We start from the raw sequence: 23,677 nt of genomic DNA, 5'->3' as shown, positions 1-23,677 counted from the left end.
TCTGAAGGCCTCTGAAACTCCCAGAACCTTTTTACAGCAACTAGAGTCTATCCATGAAACCCCTATCCTACACTCATGAAGTTGATTTTTTTTGGACTCAAGTGCAAGACTTCATATTTATCCATATTTGGTTTCATCTTATTAGATTTATCCCAATGCTCTAGCCTGACAAAATCCTGATTCTGTCATCCAATATGTAAGCTATTTCTCTCAGCTTTTTGTCATTCGTAAATCTGATGAACACATCATCTATGTCTTTATCCAAATCACTGATAAAAATATTGAACAGCATAGTGCTCCTATGAACAGTTCTTATGGGTACTCCAGTGGATACTTCATGCTACAATGAAATGGAACCATTAACAATTAAATTCTTTGAGTCCAGCCATCTAGCCTCCTTCAGGGTTCACTTCTAGCTTTCTTTCTAAAATACAGAGCCCTGAACTACTCAAGATGTACCCCTACCGGGGCAGAGTATGGCAAGACTATCACCTCTCTTTTATTCTATCCCTATAAAAGTTTATTTTAATAGATCTGGCTCAATGTTCTAGCCTGCAGAGATCTTTGCATATCCTGTCATTCAATATGCTAGCTATTCTTTCTAGCATTGGGCCATCTACTAGCCTGATAAAAACACCATCAATAAAGGCTTTAATAATTTAGCATTTATATAGTAGTGTTTCAGGGTTTGCAAACCATTTTACAAATATTATCTCATTTTATCCAGAAATCTTGTGAGGTAGATTCTATTATTCTCCCTCTTTTACAGATTAGAGAACTGAAGCAAAGAGAAGTTAAATGACTTGCCAAAGATGAATCTGAGCTCAAGTTTTCCTAACTCCAAAGTGCTCTATCCACTGCACCACCTAGCTGCCTCAATTTTATAACCGGGAACAATAAGTGTATGAGGTAGTTCACCTTGTATCTTCCATTAAATTTTTTGTTTTCCTTTTTATTTATATATGCCATATAAGAGTTTCACCTAAGAGTTTTGTTCATAAATGCCTTTGTAATTTTCCTGGATTCATAGAACAACTTTCAAAAATCAGATAATCCACATTATGTGCTTTAGGGTCAATAGAAATAAAATGAAGTTGGAAATAATGATATTGACTCTCTTTTGCATTTGGGAATAGTATTAAAATTAAAGTAAAAAAACATTGTTTCATCATCTTCAGAGTTAGTTATCAGTATTTTTGCTTTCTGGTCTCTTCAAACTTCCCAGTTTTGCCAACTTTAACTATAATGGGTCTAGGTACAAATTATACTAAAAAAAAAGTGTTATTATGTATTACAGGATACATTCAATGACTGGTTTCAAGAAGATAATTCTAAAGAATTAAAGTCACACTGTCTATTCTTTGACAACGAAGTGAATAACTTTGTGCTTGTGCTTAATTGCCATTTTAACTGTTCTTCATGGACCCCAGAGTTCCTTGAAAATAATCTGAGAAATACTGTTCCATGTAACATCAACAAACATTTACCAAATGCCTGAGACCAGCACAGTGGTAGGTGTGGCATAAAAATACAAAGTGTAAAAGTCATTTTTGACTCACAAGCCATACAAAAACACTGAGTTTGGCCTGGAGTTTGGCCTAGTTTGCTGACCACCGGATTAGACAAAAACAAATGAAACCATTAATTTAGTACACAAATTTTTAATGTGTGTATACACATACACACACTTGCATATATGTGTACATGATATTGCATATTGCCTGTTTTGATTTCAGAGGATACGGTTTCAAATCCCAGCTCAGTTATTTACTACCTGGGTGATCTTGGGCAGGTCACTTAAGTTCTAGGGGGGCCCAAATTTCTTTATCTCCAAAAGGAGGGGATGAACTAGATGGCCTTTTAAACCTATGGTCCTATGAACCTATGACTTGAAGTGCTTATAGGAGGACACAGAAGAAACACAGCTGACACAATTCAGAGATGGCTCCATGGAGATAACAGAACGTCAAGTGTACCTTGGCTGTGAATACGTGGAGAGGAAAGGCAAGGAAATCCAGGTAGAGAAAACCGTGTAAGAGAAGGTAGGGAAGTAATACTGAAGGGACCATATGTAGACCAGTTTGGCTGAAGCAGAGGTCCATAATTTTATGTATTAGGAACATAAGCTCAACAGTAGGTTGGGGCCCACATTTACAAGACTTAAAAATCTATTTCCTTTAAACCTGGGAAGACGTGTATGAAATGATTCAGAGTTAAGTGATCAAAACCAGAAAAATAATTTATACAATAACAACAATGCTATAAAGACAATCAACTTTAAAAGATTTAAGAACTCCGATCAATGCAAAGGTGACTAGGTGATACAGTGGATTGAAGGCTTGGGTGTAAGAAGAGCTGAGTTCAACATTTACTAGTTGTGGTACCCTGGGCAAGTCACTTAATCTCATTCTTTGTTTCCTCACCTGCAAAACAGAGATAACAATGGCTCCTATCTCCCAGGGCTGTAGTGAGGATCAAATGAGAAAATACATGTAAAGTGCTTTGGAAACTTTAAAGTATTATAGAAATGTTAGCTAATATTATTTTTTGACTAAATATGATTCCAGTGGAATGCTGATGAGCATGTTACCTATCTCTAGACAGGTGTGATGGACTCAAGATGCAGAATGAGACATATTATGAATATGTGTCACAAGGGTTTTGTTTCCCTTTTTTTCAGTGGAGGGTAGGGAAGCTGCGAGAGAAAGGGAATGTTTTCCTCTCCCTCATATCTCACTAACAAAGAGTGAACAGAAAGGAAACAGACAAGGAAAACAGGAAAGACTCAAACAAGAAGAACTTTGTTGAAGGTGACATGCTACATTTATTACATACTTAAAAATAAAATGGGAAAAAATCCCTGTTCTCTTTTAGACACACCCTGATCATGATGACCCCTGCTTCTACCATACAAATTTAATATGAATATCTAATTCTTCCTCTTCCTTAAGCATAAACAACCCTACAAGAGTTTTGTCAGTATCTTTTAGGTACCTCAGCCTACAAATCAGAGCAATCCCGCAGATTTCAATAGGTTTTTTTTATACCAGCACAATACTATACCAGTACAATTATTTCCCAGCATGGTATAGTAGCTAAAAAACTAGTTGGTAGGTCAGGCAGACCTGGGCTCACAACCTGCCTCTGACCCACACTGGCTGGGTTATTATAGGAATGTCATTTAATAGCCCAGGCAATGCTCCAGCATTAAATTACAGATAAGGTGGAAGGAATATCAAAACTTAGTTTCCTACACTAATAAAATTGCAGGCACAGATTTAAAAAAAATTCTGTCCATTTTTATGGTAATGAGCGACAGTTTACATGTCTGGTTCTTCTAAAATAGGGCAAATACACTCTGACGCAGCAAAATTAGGCATTTAACTCAGAGATAAAAGAGGAAGAAGACTAGAATGTACAAAAAGATATCCAAAGCAAAAAAAAGAATAAGAAAGGAAACAAAGGGAGTGTTCCTTAGTTTGTTATAGCAAAGAACTGGTAACTAAGGGATTGACTATCAACCTAGGAAGGGCTCAACAAATCGTGGTATATAAATATAATGAAATATTATTACACGAGAAATTATAGAAGGAATGAATTCAGAAAAACTTGGGAAAATCTGTATGAACTAATGTCAAGCAAAGTGGACTGAACCAGAAGAATTATACAACTATACAATGTCTACAACAGCGTAAAAGCAGAATGACTTTGAATGACAAACTCTGATCAACACAATGACCAACCATGACTCCAGATGAGCAGTGATGAATCATGCTACCCACCCCCTGAGAGAGGAGGGGCAAGAGGTACATTTTTCACACATTATTCCCATAAGTGGATTTGCTTTGCTTGATTATGCTTTTGTGTTAAAAGGGAGGGCTTTTTTTTTTAATTTAGGAGGGGATTAGAGGTCAGAGGATAGTGAACATGATGGAAAAAAAAAAAGTGTCACTGAAGCAACTTTTAAAAGTGCATAGAGGGGGCACCTAGGTGGTGCAGTGGATAAAGCACCGGCCCTGAAATCAGGAGGACCTGAATTCAAATCTGGCCTCAGACCAAACACTTGACGCTTACTAGCTGTGTGACCCTGGGCAAGTCACTTAACCCCAACTGCCTTAAAAAAAATACACACACACACACACACACACACACACACACATACATACTGCACAGAAATAACAAAAGAAGTTCAGAGGGCTATACAAGCGAGATTCATGGTTTTATATGCAACCCTCTTTCTCTGTTCTTTGCATATGGAAACACTCATGTTAGCTAGTGTTTGTCAAGTATGCTGAATTAATTTGTTGAATGAATATAATTAAAGATGGTTTTTCTATTGGCCTTCAAGTGTTTAATGGTTTCCATATAATTTTTTATTTTAACATTTAGAGGTATTGGTATTTTTAGTACCCTTCCCTTGATAATTTATTGTTGATCTAACTTTTAAAAAATATGTTCTCCTGTGAATTTCTAAATCTTAGTGAATTGTGAGAATTATATCTACAGAATGCTCTAGTGTGGTGGCAGCTGCAGTGGCACTAGTTCGAGGATGGAAAGAAGTCAGCGAAATATCTTCCAGCACAAGATGAGTCATGCTAGCCATTTTATTAACTGTGAAATGTACCAGATCACTGTTCCCTAACACTTAACTTCTGCCTTAACAAAAGGCCTGCCTACAGGAACTAAGAGAGTAGTAGAAGAGCACCGGCTCTGGAATCACAAGACCTGGGTTCAAGTCTCCCCTCTGGCACTTATTACCTGTGTGATTCAGGGCAAATCACCTATGTCTTCCCAGGCTTCTTTTCTTCATACAGACAATGAGGGATCATAGCTCTAGAGTCAGAAAGGGGCATAAAGGCCATGTAGTCCAATCTCCTCATTTTACAGATGAGGAAAATGAGGCCCAGGAAGCTCAGGTCTCAGTGGGACTAGATGGCTTTCTTTCAGCTTCAGAGCTAAGAACTTGAATTCTGCTTCTAATGCATATCTCTTATTTCTAGATCACTAATTTGGATGTACTAATTGTTGGTACCAGTTTTAGAATATGTGGAAGGTATGTAAGAAAAGCCAAGGTATTTATAGGACTATGAAATCTTGGGAGTGAAGATAAAAGGGGACTTTTTAAAGTCATCTATTCCCATCCTCCAGGCAACACTGTAAATTTTGGTATCAAACATATTATCTAAACAAAGTAATATCAATTTTATTAGTCAAACTTATACCAAGGTTATACTGCCTCTAAGTAGTTATATAAAAGATATCCTGATACCCAAGATACATCATAATATGAGAAGATTGAAATTCACTAACAAAAATCAAGATTTAGGAAAAAAAACCAAGCATAATAAAATTATGAATTCTGATAATTTTAATAGGCAAGAGTTCATATGTACAAAAAATACACACAGGACATTTTCCAAGATCTTTTTCTACTTAAAGTTATCATTATTTTTTTTTTAAATTCACAGAACAAGCTGTAACTCAATAAACCTAGAAGTAAGTCTGTTTAGGTGCCTTAGGAAGAAATACTGTCATAAAAGATTGATAAGTATGATTTAAACTCTCTTAGTTGAAAAATTTAAAACAATTTATTAACCATGTAAACCAAGAAAATGAGAATTTAGGGAATTTTTCTTGGCACCCCACAATCAGATACATAAATTTCTAAACATTTTCAAATATCTTTACATTTCGTGTGATGAGTAAACAACATCTATATCCTAGAATAAGAGAAGGTACCTTCTACAACTATAGTTGGGGAAAAATTCTTAAGAAAAGAAGGACTATAGAAGAGTGTTACGATAATAAAGGCAATTTTAGTTACATAACAGTCAAGTTTTTGCAAGAATAAAATAATGAACACAAGACAAGAGAAACTATAGAGTAAAATATGTACGCCAACTATCTCTGATAAAAATCTGATGTTTAAGACTTTTATAGGAAACAACACAAATACAAAACACCAAAAGAGCTACTTCAACATATAAATTTGTTGAAGCAAATGGACAGTTTTCAAAACAACTGCGAATTATAAAATGACCACTTCAAAACATGCTCCAAATCACTAACAGAAAAAGATATGTAAATTTAATACACCCTCAGCTTTACCTCACACCCTGCAAATCAGCAAGGATGACAAAAAGAAAAATTGGGAAGTCAAAATTGGAGAGGCGTTAGAAGGGTAAAACCAGCACACTAATGCATAGTTGTTGGAGCTGTGGATTTATCCTACCCTTTTTGGATATTAATTTAGAATTACGCAAGAAAAAAGTAACTAAACCGTTCAAACCTCTCGACCCAACCATTTCACCACTAGACATAGATCCAATATATATATCAAAGATCTAATACATAAAAAATTATCCAAAGCAGTACTCTTTGTTGTAGCAAATAGTGGGAAACACAGTAGGTGCCTACAGATTTTGTTGTTGTTGTTGAGCCGTTTTTCAGTCATGTCCAACTCTTTGTGACCTCACTTGGGGTTTTCTTAGCAAAGACGCTAGAGTGGTTTACAATTTCCTTCTCCAGCTCATTTTATAAATGAGGAGACTGAGGCAAACAGGGTTCATTGACTTGCCCAGGGTCACATAGTAATTGTCTGAGGCCACATCTGAATTCAGGAAGATAAGTCTTCCTGACTCCGCTGCTTTCTCCACTGTACCACCTAGCTGCCTACAGATTAGAGAATGGCTATTAAAAAAAAAAAAAAAAGCCACGACATACAAATGTAATGGAATATTATCATGCACAAAGAAATGAGGAATGTGAGTAATTCATAGAAACACAGGAAGATATATTCATACATAAGTAGATTAAAATAAGCACATACACAAAATGACCACAACAATGGAAATGAGAAGATCACTAGACAGGAAGCCAAATTCTGAGTCACTGAAAACCTAACAAAGGGCCTGGAGAAGAGATAATAAAACAAACCTCCCTCTAGCAGAGGCATGGGATTACTAGGACAGAATGTTGCATACTTAGTCAAATGCCATCCCTGTATTTTCTGTTACAAAGAAGGTTCAATTAGGGGAAATCAGGGGAAAGGAAGGCTGTAAATAACTGTAATGTTAAGAAATAACACATCAATAAAACTCAATGTTTAGATCCTTTAAAAAAAAGTCTTGGGGTAATTTACTTATGATGTAGGTTTGTGTTTTTTAACCTGAGCAAAATTTCCACAAGGTTCCCTACTTTTGATACACCTAAGTGAAATGGCAAAGTAGACAGCCTTACTTTTGTTTTGTTCCACCTTTGGAATTAAAATACTAATTTAGATCATAAAATAATGATTCTGTGAAACAGGAAAGACTCTAATCTTCAAAACCATGCCCAGAGAACCTTCATACTTTTGTGTGTTAGCTTTCCACATTAGAATGTAAGCTCCTTGAGGGCAGGGACTGTCTTTTTTACTGCTAGTATTAGTATCTACTGGGCTCAGCACAATGCCTGGTACTATTAAGTACTTAATAAAATGCTCATTTCCAACAGGTGCTGCCTCAGTACCCTCTAGAATCAGAACAGCTTCAACTATCAACCTAAAGTTACGTGATTACCTAGAACTTCATCTTGAGCTTTGATTTGTTTGATATGCACAATGAAAACAGCAAATGGAAATTTTTTCATTAATTTCATACCAGAATGAAATCTATATAAGCTTACATAATACAAAATGTATGCTTAAAGAAACGCTAACATTTTATATTAAGAACATAAAAACACCAAAGATTTAGTGTACTTACCTAACTTTTTTCCCATTTTCAGTAATTTTTGTTACATTTAACAATCCGTATTTTTCTTGGCCCTAAAGAATAGAGTAAGATTGATTATAGACATCCATTTCTGTGCTCCAGCTAACCAACAATAAAAAATAATCCAATCTTTTAAAAATTAGCATGTACGACACAAGAAAAAGGTTGGTAGGTTTTTTTGGGGGGGAGAAGGGGGAGCCCAGGCCTGTGATTTCATTGGTGTGGGCAGCTCCAGGGAACTGGAAACTGGAAACTGCTTTTACCAGAAGAGATCAGCAATTGTTCTGCAGTTTAAAGGGGGTTATCTGGGGCACTTAAAGGTTAAGCAACTCGCTCAAGATAACAGGCGGTCTGTGTCACGGACAGTATTAGGCACAGTATCAAAAGCCCAATTACGCAGGACAACTATAACTACAGTTAGTTTTCCTTTCAATTTAACGATTCTGTGACATTTTTTAATTAACATTTTATGATGATAAAGACTTAAACAAAAGCTGATATCAAAAACAAACTCTTATTAAATAAATCCTTCTATCTGGATCATCGCTTCAGCAGAGGAAGAGGTCAACCCCTCATTTTATACATGAGGACACAAAGGCCCACAGGGGTTAGGAAATTGATCTCCTTCGGGTCAGACAGGCAAGAAGGAGCAGACTCAGAATTTAAATTCTCATCCTCTGACTCCAAATTCAGGGTATTTTCCATTTGAATCTCATACAGATGGTTTAAAAGCAGCACTTCACCTCTGGTTTGCAGAATTTAAGCTACAGCTCTCTCCCTTATCCTTAAAACATATTCAGAATTAAGATTTTAGTATAACAAAAACATCAATACAAATTACAAAGAACCACAATCAAATTTCCTCATGAAATAAGGATGTCATATTAAATCATAAGACCTTAGGATGTCCCAGTAGTTCTCAGTCAATCAATAAATATTTCTTAAGTGCCTTCTGTGTGAGGCACTGTGCTAATCACAGGAGATACCAAAAAAAGTCAAAAGACAGTCCCTGACCTCAAAGAGTTCACAATCTAATAGGGGAGACAAGCAAACAAACATGTGCAAACAAGTTTTATACACAACAAACAGGAAATAATTAAGAGGGAAAGCCTTTCTGTAGAAGATGAGATTTTAGTTGGGACTTAAAGGAAGTAAGTAGGTAGAAATGAGAAGAGAGGGCATTCCAGGCACTTTGGACTGACAAAGAAAATGCCTGCAGTTAAGGGTTCAAGTATCTTGTCTGTGAAACAGCCAGGAGGCCAATGTCACTAGATCAAAGACGGGTGTGAGGCATAAGAAGAATGGAAAGGTAGGCAGGGGCTAGGTTATGCTGGACTTGGAACACCAAGCAGAGGACTTTGAATTTGCTCCTGGAGGCAAAAGGAAGCCACTTGGAGTAAGGGGGCAACATGATCAAACATATGCTTTAGGAAAATTGCTTTGGTAGCTGAATGGAAGATGGAAGAGAGTGGGGAGAGCCTTGAGGCTGGCAGGCCCAACAGCAGCTATTGTAACAGTCCAGGTGTCAGCCTCATCAGCTCCCACAGATTCATAGCATCTATGCAGATGATTCCTACATCTACCTATGGAGCCCTAATCTCTCTCCTAAGCTCCAGTATCACATTATCAACTGCCTCTTAAGACATCTAGAGCTGGATGCCAATGTCTAAAACACAACTCACTATTTTCTTCTCCAAACTCTCTCATATCCCCAAATTCCTTATTACTTTCAAGGGTAACACTATCTTCCCAGGTACCCAGTATCTCCTCTGTGTCACCCTCAACTCCTCACCTGTACTCACCACACAGACTGCTGCCAGTCTGGTCATTTCTATCCCTTCATCTTTCCCTCCACTCACACAATCACCAGCCTGGTATAGGCCCTCATGACCTCACACCTGGACTTTTGCAATACTCTGCTGGTTGGCATCCTTGCCTCAGCTGTCCAATCCACCCTGCATGTGGCTGCAAAAGTGCTTTTCTACAGCTCAGGTCTGGCTAAGCCAGCCTCCTATTCAAATTTCGGTGGCTCCTATGACCCTGAGGGTCACAAGGAAGTCTTCTGTTTGGCCTTCTACAAGCTGGCCACATCCTGCAGTTGAGGTCTTCTCTCACTTTACTTCCCTCCAGGTACTCTATGATCTTGCAACAATGGCCTTTTTTCTACTCCTCAAACTTGACACTCTAGGAGTCTACTCTGTGTCTTTTTGCTGGTTGGTCTCTGTACCTGGAATTATTTCCTTCCTCACCCCCACCTCCTGGCTTCCTTCAAGACTTGATAGAAGGACATATGGAACATATACAAAATAAATAGAAGGTAGTATCCAGACGTAAGGCTATAATCGCTGGGAGAGGAGAAGAGAGGAAAAAGTCCAGAAGGTCTTCATGTAGAAGGTAGTGCTTAAGCTGTCTTGAAGATATTAACGGATTTTGAGAGATAGAGGAGAGGAGGGAGCAGATACCAAGCAAGGTGTGTAGGGGTGACACGCAAAGGCAGGAAGACAGCATTCCATGTGTGGAGAAGAATAAGATGATGCATTTGGCCAGACGGAAGGTAAAAGAGAGAAGTATAATAAGGCTGGAAAGACAGGCTGAACCAGCTTATGACAGCTTTGTGAATGCCAAATAGAAGCAAGAGGGAACCACTTGAGTATACTAAGTAAAGTGAGATAGTTTGATCTGAGCTTAAGAAAACATGGTTAAAAATGTAAAAGATAGTTGAGCAAAGGGATGATACCACCACTGCTACAGCATCCCTGAAAGGAGATGGTTGTCCTGCTCACACAGGAATACTACCACTTGGTGTGACGGTGACTTTAAAAGTCAATGCACACAACTTTAAAATCCATCCTTCAACAGTTCTTTTTAAAACCAGTAGCCTGTATTCCTCACAATAAATAAAAGATTTTATACCCCCCCCCCCAAAAAAAAGAAAAGAAAGAAAAAAGAAAAACCATGTTGGCAGCTATATGGAGGATAGGCTGAAGTTAGAGAGAAAACTGAGGCAGGGATACCCATTAGAAGGTTATTGCAATAGTTTAAGTGAGATATGATTAGTGCCTAAACTTTTCCATCTGTATTCCCAGAACTTAGCTAAGTGCTTAATAAATGCTTTTTCATTCGTTCAAATAAAGTTAACATGTTCTAATGTTTGAGGATGTTTCTTAGTTCATAGTGGTAAATAAGGACTTACTAAAATAGACTTTGTTAAGTATTTGAAAGGTTGCAATGTGAAATAGAAATCTGACTTGTTCTGCTTAGTTGGGAGGAGGAGAACTAAGATCAAAAAGTAGAAGTTTCAAAAAAAAGCAGATTCAGGCTTGTTGTAAAGAAAAACTCCCTAATGCTTAGAACTATCCAAAAGTGAAAAATGAGGAGATAGGTTCTTCTGCACTGACATCCACTTTCTTAGCTACATCATAGAGGGTGATTTCTGTTAAGGTAAGGACTGAACTAGATGACCTCTGGAAGGGAGCTTAGGGATTACCTAATTCAACATCTTTGTTCTACAGCCACAGACAGAAATACCCTGAGAGGTAAGTGATGTACTTAATTAGGGTCACACTGCTAATCAGGCCCTCTTCCAACATGGAGATTCTCTGAATGACTCGTGTGTTGAAAATGTCCTCTCTTAAATGGTCACCAAGAAACAAAGCTTTCTGTCACTTTAGTCCTTCCTCACTTTGACCTCTCTGGAGGGCTGGACAACACTACTGACCACACTCTCCTTCTTAAACTGCCCCCCTCCTTCACTTCTGAAATACAACATTCAACTGTACCTTTATAATCTCCTTTCCAATATCTTCAGGCAGTTCTTTCTGCCCTTGGCCCCTTGCTCTCTTCTCTCTCTGGTCAGTAACTCGGCAATCTCATTCACACCTGTACCTTCAACTCTCAGTTCCATGCAGATGTCCCTTAAATGCCCAGATCCATACTCAAAGATCCGCCTGGGTCTCCCAGAACCCACATCAGACCAAGCTGATCCTTCTCCATAGACCTGCTGTTCCTTCTCATTGGTACCACCACTACCATTACTGTTTGAAAATTTTGTGTGAACTTTGAGACTTTGTTCTCCCTTCCCTCTTACATTTAATTGGTTACCAAATCTTATCTGTCCTACTCTTGCAACATCTTTAATCTTCTTTCCTCATGATTCCTACAGCCACTACCTTTATGGGCATTCATTAATACCAACATGAAATGCTGAAATAAGAGCCTCATGATGGGTCTGCTTCACAGCCACACTCTTTCCTCCAAGACATCCTTCATGCTCTTCCCAGGCTAACCTTCCCTCTGCATCCAGCTACCTGGTCATATCATGGCTCAAAACCCTTCACTGGCTCCTTAGTGCCTCTGATGTAAAAATCCAACATCTCTGCCTGATAGCCAAGACCACTTTACATTTCTAGCCTTATCACATATTGCTCCTCTTCATGCATGAAGTTCTAGCCAAAATGAGTTACTCTCATTCCAAAAAACATTCACTGCAATTTTCTACGTCTATTCCTCTCCTGTACTGTTCTATACGGTTAGAAGGTCTGCTTTTCCCCTTAGCCCTGATATTTAATAACCACATCATCTTGGTCAATTAACAACCTAGTTGTGGCCCTGAATTTTTTTCAGGAAGATGGATAAATGCTCTTTATAATCATTTCCAGGCCTATCATTTTACAATTCTCTTGCTTAATTACTATGCTTCTTTTATAGCCCAACTCATGAAATGCCACCTCCTCCACGAAGCCTTCCTTGATTCCTTCAGTTGATAATGATCAAAGCACTTTATTTTCACTATGCATATGCACCTTCGTATTATTTTGCATTTTAGTTATTTTATTATAATAAACAATTTTGGAGAATATCTTTTCAATCCTTAAAAGTCCAGTTGCATTCTAATTGTGCATTATAACAGCTTCATATCCAAAATATCTAAATATTCTGGCTAGACTAATATTTGGGTAAAAGCTATATTCACTTTAATCTAAAAGGATGGATATGAGATGTCTCAAAAGTCACAGTGCAGTTTCAAGCTCCAGTAGTTTAAAGCTGAACTGAAAGTTTAAGCCTGTTAAGCTTGAGCCTGAGACACCATGGAGGCTTCAATATTCCTTTGTCACATTACTTGTTTGTTGGCACTAACACATACCAGATACAGAGGAAATGCTTCTAACCTCTAAACTGTAGGACTATGAAGGAGTAAAGAGTCATTTTATTTTTAAGAGTATTCTCTACAACTTTTTATATTTATGAAAAAATTGAGTTAATAAGAATGTGGCATAGCAAAAAAGTTAATTAGTAAATTAAATTATGTACCTACCATATTCTGTACAAACAAGAATTTTTTAAAGGAATTTCTTGGTTCTTTAATACATTTAGAATTAACAGAAGTGTTACTAAACACATCAGTGGAGTTCATGACATAAGATCCAAATACACTCTAAGCATTGTACTTTAAAGAAAATAACTTGCCATTTTATGATTAAAATCAATTAACTATAATGTATTTCTCATGGCTATTTGTATACTAACTGTGGCTTGGTGCTTTGGTGAAGAGGGAGAAGACTCATTTTCTGGAAAGCAGGGCTTTGTGGAGGGTGGAGATTCCTACAAAATAAAAATAAGCAATGCAAAAAGTTATTCTGCTGTATAATTTTATTTCTTCCTCTATTAATCAGACTGAGGAAATAAAGAAAAAATAAAGCTGAGGATCTCTTTCCTTCTCCATTTTTAAAATTCCCTGTCTATAATGAAAATCTTAAAAACTGGATTATGAAGCAAATATATTAAACTACAGATTTTACAAAAATGTTTACTAATGGAGACTTCTTTCAGGCCAATCAGAATCATGAATATGAGGTGACCAGAAGGTACTGCAGAGGGATCCAGAAGCTGAAAGGGACCTTAGAAGCCATATGGTTCAACTCTTACAGGTGAACAATCTGAAGCCCAGAAAGGGGAAAAGACTTAGCCAGCATCACACATGAAAGAAGTGGCTAGGATTCTGGTCTAAATCAGGTCCCAGAATTCCAAGTTTAACTTTCTCATTAATGTCGTTACTGCACAGAAATTACAACACACCATAAACATACTCAAAATAGGTAAGACTATAAGGATTCATGGGTCAGTTACATCTAGTAATAAATAATATTCACAATACTAATCTGACCTAGACCTGGTAGATATGAATACCCAGAAGTATCAAATATATATATATATATGTATATATATGTACATATATATACACACACACATATATTTAAATGTAAATCACAGTGCTATTAACATTTAAATTTGCAATTAAGCGACAATGACTACAAGTCTAGAAAATGAGGAGAATCATGAGGAATAAACTTCTAATTTAAGTATTAGTTATTTAACACCAAATAAAATACTGCATATGAAAGAAAAGTTAAATCATCTAAGAGCTTGGGGAGAAACATGGCAGTTGTCTTTGAAGTCATTCTGCCTGATCAATACTAAAAAAAGAGGCATCCAATTCCTTAAACTATAGATCCTCAAGAAGACTATTTCACATAGAACAAAATTAAAGGGGCTCAAGCTCTTCTGAATTCTAGATTCTATTCTGTTACTGACATTTGTCTGCCTTTTTCCACTGCCTTAATGGTTTATAGGTTAATAGTGCATCGCCATAAGTTTTGGTATATACAGATCAAAAATTTTTGACAACAATAAGAATTAAATATTTTCACAGGATTCACTGTGATTGTTTTAACATTCATCTATGCATCTATATCATTTAAATATTCATTTAAATATTTTCCTAAGTTGATGAACTGACTATCAAAGCTTCCAGCACTGTGTAACTGAAAAAGTGCCTGACTGGAGTCAAGAAAACCAGGGCAGGGGAATGGGACACCACGACTTGATAACCTCCAGCTATAAGTCTACAATCCTCTGATCTTCTAATTACATAACAAAATTACTGTTACAATGTTCTTTGGACAACTGGAGGTTATGCAGTCTATTACACTGGATTTTTAAGGTATTGATTTAACCAAAATGTTATGTGGACAAGTGAATATACTCATTTGTATGGAAAGAGCCCAGAGCTATGAGTCCATAGGATTATATAGGCACATAATTATGACTTGGCAAAGTTTTGCAGGAAGAGATCTCCAAAGTTTAAAGCTAACCTTCATTTCTACCTAAGGAGAGAGGAAAGAAGAAAGTTTGAATGAAATGGAATTCACTGGTAATCAGTATTTATTAAACACTGTGTTCTAGGCACTGTGCTAGATGCAGTACAAAGTACAAAGAATGAAACAATCCTTGCTCTCAATGTGTTTACATTGTAATTGGGGAGACAACAGTAGAAATAAAAGTTATACATCGTAAAGTTAAGAAACACAAACACATAAGGTGGTAGTTTTGGAGGGAAGGCAGCATTTGGGGGGATCATAGAATGCTTTATGCAGAAGATAAGGTGGCTAAGGAGCATTTAACAGGAAGAGGAATCATGTGAGAAGAGGTATTTCTAATGCAAAGGAAGATGGAGTGTCCTGGGTGAGGGCTGGATCACAGAGCTCAAGAAGGGGAGAACTTTGTCCACTGAAACTGGAAAGTTAAGATGGGGCCAGGTTGTGAAGGACTTTTAAAGCTAGAGAAGTTTATATTTTATCCAAGAGTTAACACCATTTGATAGTTTTAGATCTTTTCCCTTTAGTTTTCTTGCTGGCTAATACTGGAAGAATGGAAAAGGAGTCCAGATAAGAAAGACATTTAAAGGTAATTGAAGACCTACAAACCAAAAATCAGCACCCAAATGCTTGAAACGGAATTCTATTTCTGAAAAAGTAATTGTTAAAATCAAGTATTAGTGTACAGACAATAATTTAAAATATTAGAAAGAAGAAAGCTGAAAATAGTACCTCTTACAGATGATGTAATTCTGAATAAAAAAAAATGCTAACATCATCTAGGAACCAGATTAGGAAATAAACTAACATTTGCTTTTCTTACAGTTATTATAAGTATCTAATATTACAGTATTTTGACTCAACTTTAGTAAAAATTCTTTAGTCATAATATTTAAAGTTATTTCTCTGTGTTTGTACACAGCTCCCCAAAGCCTTGTATTCAAAGCCTGAAAGTCAGTAGGTACCCATTTGCTAAGTAACACATGCAATAAGCAAACGATAATTAAGCAAAAGACCGAGCAATCCTGCATAAAGTACTTTTTTTTATAAAGAAAAAAACCCACTACCATCAACAAATAAGCTCTGAATTTAGTATAACTCTGAAAGACAGTTTCTTGTCATGTTTTCAGTACTCCCACATTTAAGATACTTTTTTTTTCAACTTCTGCATTCAAAACAGGTAAAAACAAAACATAAAGAATTATTTGCAATTGCTTTAAGCAGCAGGCTGATACAAACACATATAGACTAAGACAAAAGAAAGAGATCAGAAGAATTTAAAAAACACATTTTTTGATTTAAAGTCTCTTTGAGGTCTTTTATAAAATGTGTATTTTTTTCTAATTAAGGAAAAATTTGAATGTAGAGATACTTAACTAGATTCTACACTATGAGGTTAAAAAGATCATTTTGTCTTTCGACTACAAGGAGCTCAAGTGCCGTAAACCCCTTCCACACAATGTTAAAAAAAAGTTCTAACTGGTTCCTCAAAATTAAGTGGAATTATCCAACAAAAGCATACTGGTTTTGGAGATACCCTAGAGGCTGAAATTGTCAATGACTTCACAAATGCAAATTACACTAACCTGATACTAAAACAAATCCACAACATCAAAAATCCCAATTTCACAATTTTGAGATGTCTCCTCTCAATTCAATAACATATCATGCTAGTCAAGTAAAGACATCAAAAAAATTTCTACGCTTCTTCATTATTTTCATTACTGAGCTATCTTATAAATAAATTATGTCACTGAACAGGTACTATACCCCCAACAAACTTTAATCAATCAATCATCAAGTATTAAGCACTTAGCATATGTTTAAAACAATGGTAAGCACTGAGGATAAAAGTGAACTAGTTCTTGCTTTCAGGAAGTTTACATTCTAATGAAACACAGACATACATCTCTGTGTGTGTGTGTGTGTGTGTGTGTACACATATATATATATACACACACACATACATACGAAATGAATAAAAATGAATAAAAGAAATAGGAATTTTTCAGTCACCTAGAAAATGACTAAATAGCCAACTCCTTGTTACCAATGCAAACAATGGAGACTAATGGTGGGAATAAATGTCCAACAATAAGTCATTCAAAATGACACTGGACTTTGAGATATTCCAATATTCAATGTGAATATATACATGTGATGGTTTGAAAATTCATAATAATCTTTCCAAATAATAAAAAACTGACTCAGAATAAAGAAGAAACTTTTCCAACTTTTCTATCCTAATGTCTGGCTCAATGACTCTTCATGCTCCTCAATCGATGCCAGAGATTGAAAGCCTCATATCTCAGAATGATGAAAAGAACTAGCCCTAGGGCAGCTGCTTTTCCCATCACTTTAGATTCTTTTTTCTCCCAGTTGTCCAAACTTTTTCTGGGATGAAAATAACCAAATATGCTATTTTAAAAGATTCACTACTGACTTAAAGGTTAAAAAGGAGTGTTGTTTATTTTTTAAAAAACGAGAGAGGCAGCTAGATGGCACAGTGGATAGAGCACTGGCCTTGAAGTCAGGAGGACCTGAGTTCAAATCCGGCCTCAGACCAAACACTTGACACTTAACTAGCTGTGTGATCCTGGGCAAGTCACTTAACCCCAACTGCCTAAGCAAAAGAAAAAAAACAAAAAACAAAAAACTAGACAAGAATGAACAATCAGCAAAGGAAATCATCAGCTTTTTGGTTTAACTACATCAATGATACCTCAAAAAGATAATCACAGATAAGCCAGTGATTGATTCTATGACACTGAAAGAAATTTAATAAACCTACTCCAAAGCAAATTGTTAACACTCTAAATAAAATACACTAAAGTAGAAATCACCTACTAAAACATGAGAATCTAATCATGAACAGCAATTAACTAGTTTTTTTTCTTACCACACAGATGAAAATTAAACGTTAGTCCAGAAGAACAGTATATATCAAAAGTCTTAGTGGATTTTAAATCTTTGATAGTTTAAAATTCCATTAAGACTTTTGGAACACTATATATTACAAAGTAAATAACTGACTTTCATGAAACAGACACTACATGAGATAAATACAAGCCATTTATAATACCATGCACAAAGAACTTGCCAAATTCTCACCAGTTCCTTCAAATATTCCTACCTTGTCATTGGTGTCTAATACAATCGTGCTGTGCCTCCACTTTGTTAATACTATTGGATCTTGTAGTCGCCTGTCGAGGCTCCTACTTTTAATTATTTCTCTTTGCTGCTGAGAAGCATTATACTAAAGAAAACAAAATATCCATTATAAATAACAGAAACACAAATAGTACTTTGACATAATAAAAAACAGATGAGGATATATGTGTGGTGCTCCAAGAAGGTAATTTATTAGACAATCACAAATTAGAGTAAATTACTTAACTGGTCTGAGTCTCAGTTTCTTCATCTGCAAAAGGATGAGGCTAGATTAGATGATCTCTAAGGGCCCTTCCAGATCTAAAATCCCAGTACAGGCTCTTATTTTTTAGCTTAGCTTTGAAAAACATACTCACAAAGACATAATCAATAGTCTTGTGTTCTTTTTTCTTTTTCTCTTCAAGCCCAAACACATGAAGGCTTGTTTCTTTGAAGTAGCAAACAGGAGTTAGTCTAATGGGTAATGGTAGTGCTTGACACCACCATGAAAGCATGAAAGACCAATGCCCTGACTTCTAGCTCCAACCTCCCATTCACCAAACTGGGCACATGGCCAATCCAATACCAAATAAAGTAGATGAGTTGGGCTTCTCTATCCTAAGGCTGGTCAGCAGCAAAAACTTTAAAAAAAAAAAGAAATAAACAAAACTCACAATACCGTCTGTTGGGAAGAAACACTACTATTATTCACTAAACAAGGCCACAGAAAAGGATACATCTCCACATATGCACACTATGGAACGTAACATGTATTTTCCAAAAAAGTTGTTTTTGTTTTTGTTTTTTAAATCATTTCTTTAAAAAAAAGAAAGTGTTTAGCTACAGCAACAAATTCCAAGCTTGATAGGTTTATTGAACTTCTAGATTAAAGTTTTCCCCTTATTTTAACAGAACTGTTAGTGCTACAATATAAATATCGAAAAGGCTCCAGGTATTTAGATAACGAACAGATCAGCACTTAGTTCTATGCAAAGGGTTTCATTTAAATATGAATTCTCTATGTCAAAAGAAAAACTACATAGCTAAAGAACTAATGGAGCTAATCATAATTTAATTATACTATTATTTTACACTTCTCATAACATTATACCAAATGAAAATTATGATTTTTTTACATAATGATAATAATATCTAGCATTTATAGAGTACTTAAAGATTTACAAAGCACTTTACAAATGTTATCTCATTTGATTCTCACAACCAGATGTAGGAGCTATTATTATCCTCACTTTACAAATAAGGAAACTAAGGCAGGCAAGTCAGACTTGCCCAGGGTCACCCAGCTAGTTAGTGTCTTAAGCTGGATATGAATGCGTGTCTCCCTGACTTCAGGACCAGCACTCTATCCATGGTACCATTTAGATGCCCTACTAAGCAGTTTTACAGTAAAATACTTCTTGAAAATTTTTTTGTCACTAGCATCTCTCAATTCAACCCCACCACAGCCAATTAAAAAAAAAAAAAACAGACAAAAATCCTGGGTATCTAGAGATGTAATTTTAATTTGGAAAGACAAAGTGTAGAAATACTCCAATTACAATAAAACCAGTTTTGGTTCTAAAATTGAACACCTCCTGATGATAACTTCTTTTCCCAAAGTATCCTACTGATTTATTTTTATATCACCAAATTTCCCCCCAGTATTCCTTCCCCTCCTCAAAAGCTATCTCACATAACAAATAATATTTTTTAAAGATAAAAAAGAAAAAGAAGAAAAAATATCAGCTTAACTGATGACACATCAAAAAGTGTGGGGAAAAAATGTAATGTGCACCACTTGCAGACCTCCCGCCTCTGCAAACAATGAAGCTCTCTTCTCTAAATTCCAAGCCCAGGCACTCATCACATCATCTAAACCACTGTACTAGCCTCTATCTCTGATGTCCCTGCTTCCAGTCTCTTCCTTCTCTAATTCATCCTCAATTCCACAGTCAAACTGATTATTTCTAAAGCACAGATCTGAACATTTAACTCCTCTGCTTAAAAAGTTTCAGTCAGTGGCTCCCAAATGCACCTAAGATCAAATACAAACAAACCTCTCTGTTGGGTATTTAAAGAACTTCCCAATCTGACTCTGATTACTTCTAGAATGATTACCCAGTACTTCCCTTAACACATTATTTTCTAGCCAAACTGGACTATTTGCTGTTCTCCATTTGAGACTTTCCATTTTGATTCCATGCCACCCCTCAACATCTCCTACAAAATTTCTTTGTATACAAATATATTTTGTATTTTTATCTATGAACATATTGTTCCCCCAGCAGACTATAAGCTCTTTGAAGACAAGGACTGGTTCACAGTTTTTCTCTGAAGGGTCCCTTCTCACCAGCATCTTGTTAACAATCAATAAGAACTTAACATTTATACATTTAGTGTTACACAAATAAAATTACTAAATGTATACTTTTTAGAACTTGATAAAATAACAAAATGTAAAATATCAAAATAAATAAAATGAAATATCAAAAATAAAAAATCTAAAATATCAAGGGAAACAATGAAGAGAAGTAAGGATGAAGGAGGAACAGCACTTCCAAACGTTAAACTATATTATAAAGCAGCAGTCATCAAAACCATCTGGTATTGGTTAAAAAATAGAGAGAGGTCAATGGAATAAACCAGACAAGGGAGAACGGAAAAAAACTGAACTCAAGAATATAATGTTGGATGGAATGGAAAACAAATTACCTAGAAAAATAATTCCATATTTGATCAAAACTTCTGGGAAAACTGGAAAGCAGTCTGGCAAAAATTAGGCCCAGACCTTATACACATGCCACAATACATTCTAAATGAGTATGCAATCTTATTATTAAAGATTATACTATAAAAAATTAAAAGAGAAGCAGATCACATACCTCTCATAGCTATGGGTAGGAGATATATTCTTAACCAAGAGATAAAGCAATCACAAAAGATAAAACAGGTAACTATGATTACATGAAACTGAAAAGCTTTTGCACAGACAAAATTAATGCGCTTAGGACAAGAATGGACATGGTTGAATGGGAAAAAAAAAAAACCTTTGGATGATATTTCTCTGATAAGGGTTTGATATCCAAGAATAGAAAAACAATAAATACATATGACTTAACAGCATTTCTCCAATACTTTAGTGATCGAAGAATAGGAACAAATAGTTAACAAAAATAAGAATTGCAAAATATTCACAATCACATGAAAGAATGTTCCAAATCACTAATAAGAAAATATATATCAATACAACCCTGAATGAATGCAGATTGGCAAAGGTAACAAAAAATGGCAAAAGACAATGCTGGAGGGGTTGTGGAATGATAAACACACTACTATATTGTTGGTGGAGCTGTGAAATGGCACAACTATTTTGCGAAGCAATTTTGAATTATGCAAAGAAAGTGACTAAAATGTTCATATACTTTGAATCAGAGTCTCCATTACTGGGCTTATCTCCCAAGGAAGTAGTCAATTAATAAGGAAAAAGTACTCATACACACCGAAATATTTATAGCAGCATTTCATGTGATAAAAAATTGAAAACAAAGTAGATGCCCACACACCCACACCCACAACCCAACCCTTCGTGATGGTGGGAAGTTCACAGATGTTACACATTGCACATGTTTTCAGACACTTTCAATGTATTGATCAGTTATGCTGATTTTTTTCCTCTTCCGTGTTGATTTTTTTCCTCTTCCGTGTTGATTTTTTTCCTCCTTTTCTTTTTTTGTCCTTAAAAATATAATTTTTTTTATAAGACACTTCTGTGGGAGGGGTAGGTGGAGGAATACTCGAGAAAATTAAGACGATAAAAACATTTTAAAAAATAATTTAATAAAAGATGGTTAAACAAATAGAAATATAGATATGGCCTTCAAAAGACAGTTTGTATTAGGTTCAAAAGGGAACTAGATATATGTTTGGTCGCATCTATTTAGAAGAAATTAAATATATTGCAATTTCAGCTAATTTTTAATCTTGAAAAAAATCTTTCTCAATGAGTCTCTTAAAACAACACGTAAAGAATACATCTGTCAAATAGTTTAGAAAGGAAAACTGGTTATGAACTTTTTCTTTACCTTTGGTAATTCCCATTCTGATCGAGATCCATCTGCACTGTAGTAATATTGTCTGCCTTGATCATCAACATGCTTCAACCACTGTAACAGACAAAAAAATAAGGGAGAGGAGAAAGGATATTTTTAGGTTTGCAAGGTATAATCCATGATCTTGAATCCTTTTCTTTCCTAATTTTTTTTCCCATTATTTGATGAAAGGAATATAAGGCACATAGATGGCAAAAATTTAACGTAGTCCCCATACTAAAGAAAAGTCATGGAGCAGCTAGGTGACACGGTGGATAGAGCACCGGCCCTGAAGTCAGGAATACCTGAGTTCAAATCCGGCCTCAGACCAAACACTTGACACTTACTAGCTGTGTGACCCTGGGCAAGTCACTTAACCCCAATTGCCTTTAAAAAAAAAAAAAGTAATACCAAAGGTTAAGTGTGTTTTTCCCTTCGTTTACTCAATGTCACCCACCTAGCTTATGAGACACAATGGCGTCCTGGAATGGATTTTCCTAGTGCTACAAATATTATAATCTCTATTACAACAAAGACAGGAGATGAACCAATGGATGGAAGTTTTAGGAGACAAATTTCAACTCACTAGGAAGGAAGCTTCATAACAATAAGAGTTGCCAACCTGTAACACCTGGTCTGCTTGTAGCTGGTTCTGCTGCCTAGGGTAGGCACAAATGACCTTTAAGGCCCTTCTTACTATAAAACGTTATATTCTACAGGCATGTGGAAATGCACATAGAAACATATACACACAAAAGGAATAAGGTAATTCCAAGAAAAGTATAATAAAGAAAGTGGATTTTTTCTCTTTTTAATTTTAGGGTATAGCAACTTGGAATAATTATTTATATAATACAATTCTACTTGACCTTTAGCTTAAGGGGCTGCCCTATCCTATGCATACCAGTCAAGGGAACAATTATTAAAAAAAACAAAACAAAACACAACCGTAGCACACCTGCAGCCATTTTAAACAATATAGGAGGGTAAAGGAAAAAGAAATTTGAATATTACCACTTAAAACATTTAACACTGATGACTAAATAAAAACTCTGCCAACTATAACTACCAATCACTTAGCCATTATGGTACTAAATGTCTGAGACACTTGATCTTTCCAAATCCAAACTAAAATGAGTTTGAAACATGATCTAATTTTTTTTTAAGTATGGGTTAACACATGATACATCCTCATTCTACACCTATCATACTGGTATATGAAAAATCAATGCCCCTTATTAAATATATGACAAATATCTAGGTATAACAGAAAATGAATTGGGGCTTTCATAGCAATGTACAAGACAGTCTTACAAAGCACAACATAAATAGCATTAACCTAAAAGGTCAGGAAAAAAACAAAGACAAAGAACAGATTACTTTGATAAAAACACTAAAAAGGAGGCCATTTTTAAACAATGTAATGCAGCACATCTTCGTAAACAGATGCTGGTAATATAGCAATAACAATAATTGGCCACAGCTTAAAACCATGAATTTGTAGCTAACTATATTGAGTTTTAATAGCCAT

The 23,677-nt window shown here is 35.7% G+C and overlaps 1 protein-coding gene across 7 annotated transcripts in view; it reads right to left on the bottom strand.

Annotated features, from left to right (window-relative positions):
• Positions 1–23,677, bottom strand: part of ARHGAP12 (Rho GTPase activating protein 12) — a 129,257-nt gene that overhangs the window by 32,957 nt on the left and 72,623 nt on the right. For 3 of the 7 annotated variants that reach the window (XM_027841547.1, XM_027841552.1, XM_027841548.1), the window contains 4 exons: positions 22,141–22,221; positions 18,042–18,164; positions 13,281–13,355; positions 7,746–7,807 (listed from right to left, as the gene is read on the bottom strand). In XM_027841547.1, the coding sequence (XP_027697348.1) occupies positions 7,746–7,807; positions 13,281–13,355; positions 18,042–18,164; positions 22,141–22,221 (341 nt within the window). The remainder of the gene's footprint in view (positions 1–7,745; positions 7,808–13,280; positions 13,356–18,041; positions 18,165–22,140; positions 22,222–23,677) is intronic. The other 4 variants (XM_027841549.1, XM_027841554.1, XM_027841551.1 and 1 more) reach the window with 3 other exon arrangements.

Source organism: Vombatus ursinus, unplaced genomic scaffold, assembly GCF_900497805.2.
Source record: "Vombatus ursinus unplaced genomic scaffold, bare-nosed wombat genome assembly UNPS02014861.1, whole genome shotgun sequence".
In the NCBI taxonomy this organism is placed as follows: domain Eukaryota; kingdom Metazoa; phylum Chordata; class Mammalia; order Diprotodontia; family Vombatidae; genus Vombatus; species Vombatus ursinus.
The sequence above is the reverse complement of the archived record's forward strand: the minus strand, read 5'-3'. Positions and strand labels throughout refer to the sequence as shown.